Raw genomic sequence first — 6,293 nt, forward strand, 5'->3', positions numbered from 1 at the left:
TGGGTTTTGTCTTTTATGAAATTGTTTTTGTTTGTTTTCTTTTTCCTGGAACTAGGAATTGATTCAGGGCCTTCTCACTGAACTACATCCCCAGTAAAGTTTTTATTTTGAGAGAAGGTCTCAACAAGTCACTAAGTTGCCCAGGGGCTGGTCTGAAATGTCTGATCTTCCTGCTGCCTCAGCCTTGCAGAGGCTAGAATTATAGGAATGTGACAGCAGGGGTGTTTTAATCCTCTGTATACTTACCTTCCTTTGAGTTAATGTAATCAAGAACTGTTCTTCTGTGTCATACCTGGATTTGCAAGATGTCTTCATCTGAAGTCTCCGGTTGATCTTAACCTAACCTCACAAAACAGCCTCTCCCATTCATTATGGCTTCCTGGGGGAAACTTAGCTTCTGCCCCTCACAGGCCACCACCGTATTAGCCCTGTGCCAGATGCTTACTGAACTCGATTGCTGCACATTCCTAAGGTCTTCTCATCTTGAGACTTGTCTTTGTGGCTTCCTGTGTCATTAGTGTGTCCTATGCTTTCTAGACAACATATTGTTTAAGTCTAAGCTCAAATTTCCAGCCTTTGTGAAATTTGATTCCTTCCTGGCCCTTAGCATAACTCCATTCTTCTTTCCACGCCATTCCACCTCAGGACAAAACCTAAAAAGAAGTTCCACCTGGTCAGGGAATCTGTACTCAGATAGGATATAGATTTGGCTTGAGCTTTTTGCTATCCTGCATTATGATTATGTGAAAAAAAGCACATATTCTTCTCTCTCAATAGAGTCACATAGAGTAGATAATTTGTTTCTTTGATTGAGGAGCCAGGTAAGTCAAAGGACTTTTTGTCCATTGTTTCAGAAATATGCATAGGCAGGTATTTCTGAATACACATGCCTAAGTCATTTGCAAGTACTAGAAAAATCCTATATGAATCAAATTTCTCATTTCTATTCAAAAGAAAAAGGTAATAAGTGTACTTCTAGGACATTGGTGGCAAACCTACGGGACACATGCTGTTGTGGGCTGTTTGTATCACTGAAAGCTCTAAAAGATTGGCCATTACTGTTCTAGGAGATAGGTTTTTGCTAAGACAAGGGAACAGAACTACCTGAGATAATTTAGAACTCAGCATATTACCTGGAATGCTGATGTTCTCATATAAGACTGTGTCACACTGTGCTGAAATGAATTTATGGGCAGTGCTTGTTTTCAACTTCAAGAGGAAATGGAATTAATTAAGGTAGGAATGGATTTGGAAGCATGAAAAACCCCTTTAAAGGTATGCTTGATGTAGCCAGAGGCAAGAAGTTGAGTAAAGGGAGTGAAAAAAAAGAGCCATAGGGTGTGGCTGCAGCTGCGTGGTGCATGTCAGCTGTGTCACAGCAGTCAGCAGGAGGTGGTGGCACCTGATCTGGTGATCCATCTCTGCCACTTTGGTACATGACTCAGTTGAGTGTGAAGTTCTGACCACTTTCTCGAAAACCAAGCCCTGCTTGGTTGTATCTTATGACTCCTTGTCCACTAAATAGGTTGGTTTTACTGGGACAAAATAATTTTAGTAACGACTCATCCTCGTTTGGAGTCATTATGAATGTGGATTATGAAAAAGTACTGTTTATTGAGTTTCCTTCCCCACCCCATCCCCTTTTATTCTGTTGTTTTGGGATAGTAGCTTCAGGGAAGCCATAGATTTAAGACACTAAGGTTTCGCTTAGACATGGTTTCGCTTTGAATGGATGACAGCCAGGGCAATAGACACGCTCACTTGAGAATTTCTAAAGTGTGTAGAAGTGAAAGCCACGCTTGTGGCAGCAGGCTAAGGGCTCTGTCCTTAACGGTTTGAGCACTAACCAACTCGTGTACAAAATTAAGTGGTGACACTATGTCATAGGAAAAATAAGTTCTTAACTTACTAAACAGATTCTGGTTTTTGCCAAGAGCTATTCTATTCAGAGCACCTTGCTAACTTTCGGTAATACCACAAAACCTCTGGAGGTCAAGCTGTCCTCTCCAGGCTGCAGGTGTGGTGCTGCCCATAGAAGCTGCCCCGAGCTCCTCAGTCACCTCACGCAAGTTCTGTTCTGCCGTCCGAGCAGGAACAGAAGGAATTGCGCATGAGGTTAGTATTAAATCACAGCATCACTAGAATATTTAAGAAATCTGCATTTTGGAAGGGTGACCTGTTTTCTGGACCACATATACTTGCTATTGGACATGGATATTCTAAGACTCTCTTTAAAAGTGAGGCAGAATTTAGAGAGGGAACCCTAGTTATGGGTTGTAAACATGAAATTTAGGTGAAAATCACAGGGCATAGTGGCTCATGCCAATAATCCTAGTACCTGGGAGGCTGAGGCAGGAGGATTACTCTGAGTTGCCAGCCTGGGTTACCTAACCAAGCTCAAGGCCAGTATGAACTATATAGTGAGACCTTGTCCCCCAAACAAACAAATTTAGGTGTAAATTTATTTGGCACTACTATGGGGAAAAAGGCAAAGTAGTGTGGAACATGTAAAATAATGAGAGCGCTGCCATAAAAATCTTGACATGAGGGGACAGTGCCTTAGATGATAACTCATCTCTCCCAAGGATATAACGAAACACTGCAGAGCCAAGGACATTCGCCTCTAAGCTGAGCCCTGCTGCCACCCTGCGGGTTTGCCCTGTTGCTCCTGCGTCTTTTCCTCTCTTCAGTCATCCACCTAGCATCCTTTGTCTACTACACACTGCTCTGTGTCAATATCTTACCTTCTAGAGCCAGTTTTGAGCAAGATACTACAAAGTAGCGAAGACCAAAGGTGCTGTGTTTTTCTTAGTGTATTTTCTTTCCCCACCACTGGAGGGTTGTGTGAGTTTCACTGCAAACAGCTGGGTGAAGGGGCGGCACTGTGTGTCTGTCCTTGAAGCTAGCACCTGCCCCACAGTGAGCTGCTGCGTGCCAGTCTCACTCTGTGCCTTGGGCTGGAGGATACACAAAAGTCCATTCATTTTGCCTCTTTTTAGATGAAGTCTGGCAAGCTGATGACCTGAGGGAGAGAGTCCAGCAAAATGCACATATGTTCTTCATCAATAAAACCCTGGTTGAAAAGAGAGGTAATGTTTCTGAGAAAGATTTTAATGTCGAGATGAGCCCTGTTTCTTCAAGAAAAATAGCCTCTAAATGTGATGCCTGTGAAAAGAGCTTAGTATCTGTTTCAGAATACATTAGTAGTGATGGAAGCTATGCAAAAATGAAACCTGATGAATGTAGTGGGTGTGGAAAGTCACTCCTCCACATTAAGCTTGAAAAGACCCATCCAGGAGATGAGTATGCAGGAAATTACTCTGTAAAAGAAGAGAATATTTATCAGAAAGTACGTATTTTGGAGAAACCTTTTGAATACGTCGAGTGCCAGAAAGCCTTCCAAAAGGACTCAGTTTTTGTTAATCACATGGAGGAGAAGACCTATAATTGGAATGAGTCTGAAATAGCCTTTCTCCAAATGTCAGACCTCAGTGGCCATCAGAGATCTCACGTGGACATGAAGTCCTATGAGTGCCGGGAATGTGGGAAGTCCTTCTGTAAGAAGTCAAAATTCATTATTCACCAGAGGACTCACACAGGAGAGAAACCTTATAAATGTAACCAGTGTGGGAAGTCTTTCTGTCAAAAGGGAACGCTCACGGTACACCAGAGGACCCACACAGGGGAGAAGCCCTATGAATGTAATGAATGTGGGAAAAACTTCTACCAGAAGCTACACCTTATACAACACCAGAGAACTCACTCAGGAGAGAAGCCCTATGAGTGTGGTTATTGTGGAAAGGCCTTCTGCCAGAAGACACACCTCACCCAGCACCAGAGAACACACTCAGGGGAGAGGCCCTATGTGTGTCATGACTGTGGCAAAACCTTCTCCCAAAAATCAGCACTTAATGACCACCAGAAGATTCATACAGGTGTGAAGCTGTACAAGTGCAGTGAGTGTGGCAAATGCTTCTGCCGCAAGTCTACGCTCACAACCCACCTACGAACACACACGGGTGAGAAGCCGTACGAGTGCAATGAATGTGGGAAGTTCTTCTCACGTCTCTCGTACCTCACCGTGCACTATCGCACCCACTCTGGGGAGAAGCCCTACGAGTGTGCTGAGTGTGGGAAAACTTTCTACTTGAACTCAGCCCTGCTTCGACACCAGAGGGTACACACAGGGGAGAAGCCATATGAGTGCAGTGAGTGTGGAAAGCTCTTTTCCCAGCTCTCCTACCTCACCATCCATCACCGGACCCACTCTGGAGTAAAACCCTATGAGTGCAGTGAGTGTGGAAAAACCTTCTATCAGAATTCTGCCCTGTGCAGACACCGCAGGATCCACCGAGGAGAGAAGCCCTACGAGTGCTACATCTGTGGGAAGTTCTTCTCTCAGATGTCCTACCTCACCATCCACCACCGAATCCACTCAGGAGAGAAGCCCTATGAATGTAGTGAGTGTGGAAAAACCTTCTGCCAGAACTCAGCCCTTAATAGACACCAGAGAACACACACAGGTGAAAAAGCGTATGAGTGCTATGAATGTGGGAAATGCTTCTCCCAGATGTCCTATCTCACCATCCATCACCGGATCCATTCTGGAGAGAAGCCCTTTGAATGTAACGAGTGTGGAAAAGCCTTCTCTAGGATGTCATACCTCACTGTGCACTACAGAACCCATTCAGGAGAGAAACCCTATGAATGTACTGAGTGCGGGAAGAAATTCTACCACAAGTCAGCATTCAATAGTCATCAGAGAATTCACAGGAGAGGGGATGTGAATGTCGTTGATGTAGGACAGCTTCTCTGAAGTCAGACCTCAGACAGCCCTTTCAATAAAGTGAGCAAGAAACCCCTAAAAGCAGTCAAAGACTGTTACACAGTTGGCTGTCTGTATCCATGGATCCTATATACCTGGATTCAACCAGTAAAAAATATTTGGTAAAAACATTGTAACTATTCTGAACACATGTAGACTTTTCTTGTCATTACCCAAAATAATACAGTATACAGCAAGTCAACAACTATTTGCATTCTACTGGTGATTATAAGTAACCTAGAGGTGATTATAAGTAACCTAGAGATGAGTAACTGTATGAATTACATGGATTATATGCAAATACTGTACAGTTTTACCAAAGGGCCTAAGCAGCTGCAGATGGAAGGGGTATGTCCTAGAACCAATACCTCCTCCCACCCCAACCCTGTACAGAAGAGGCACTGCATCTGAGAACTCATATAGGTGAGTGTGGATAAGCCCTGTGCATTAGTTGTTGACCTTCATAGGGCAGAAACCACGATAGTACCAAGACCATATGATTCATTAAATACTAGACTAAACAGGAGTAAAAATGTATTAATACTTAGGTGCCAGGGATATAGGTTGCTCTATATTGCTCTGTTGCTCAGTGACACAGCTCCTGCTCTGGCAAGCTTGAGGTCCATATATATATATATATATGGATATAATAGAGTGTTTCACCAAGGAATAGAACTTTGCATATCAGGGAATTCTATCAGTTTAAAGAATGTGGAAACATACTCTTGGAAATTCTTAATACTAAAAGATAATTCTGTTGTAAAAACAAATTTGTTAAGAGAAATAGAAGATACCTTCTGTTAATAAATGCACAGTCTGTGTAAACAAAAGACGTAAAATCAGGATAGCTAGGCAAGTGTGCAGCGTTAAATTCATATATAAATAGTTCCCAGGGAAGACAAAACAGGGAGGGGATTGTTTTTAGTATGTTACATTACAGAAATTGTATGTTCATCATTGTATCCTTATGAATTTGTAACTCATATTGTAAAATTACTCGTCTAAGTAGCACTACCATGTTTGTACTTTAGTGTGCATTGTCATTGAAATTATATTTGTATTCTTCCCGGTATTTATAAATATGCCTTGATCATTGTTAGTGAACTACATCATCCATTAAAAAAACAATGTTTTTTATAATGTCTTTAACTATAGTGAGTCAGCAAAAGAGATAAATTAAATATGTATAAAATAGACTTTTTAAAAAAATCCTGCATAGATGAATTTAAACTGTTAAGCCAGAATTCTCCAGGAGTGAGAAATAGCTTTAGTACTTACTGCACTCTGCACAACTAAAAGATGTACTTAAAATATTACCATTTCTGTTTTTTAATCTATTTTTTATTTGGATGTTTATTTGAGTGTGTTTGGAGCACAGGGACTGAGTAGCATCAGAGTCATTTGTCTCTTTCCAGTCTGGTAGTGTTCATGAGCACTTGCTCTGCTCCTTCTCATCCACGAAGGAAGC

At 42.0% G+C, this 6,293-nt stretch overlaps 1 protein-coding gene across 2 annotated transcripts in view; it reads left to right on the top strand.

Annotated features, from left to right (window-relative positions):
- Positions 1–3,328: 3,328 nt before the first annotated feature.
- Positions 3,329–6,293, top strand: part of Znf12 (zinc finger protein 12) — a 22,715-nt gene continuing 19,750 nt past the window's right edge. The window contains exon 1 of one of the 2 annotated variants that reach the window (XM_023713360.1): positions 3,329–4,746. In XM_023713360.1, the coding sequence (XP_023569128.1) occupies positions 3,428–4,746 (1,319 nt within the window). In that variant the 5' untranslated portion in view covers positions 3,329–3,427. The remainder of the gene's footprint in view (positions 4,747–6,293) is intronic. The other variant, XM_023713361.1, reaches the window with a different exon arrangement.

Source organism: Octodon degus, unplaced genomic scaffold (genome assembly GCF_000260255.1).
Source record: "Octodon degus isolate 3935 unplaced genomic scaffold, OctDeg1.0 scaffold00031, whole genome shotgun sequence".
NCBI classification, from domain to species: domain Eukaryota; kingdom Metazoa; phylum Chordata; class Mammalia; order Rodentia; family Octodontidae; genus Octodon; species Octodon degus.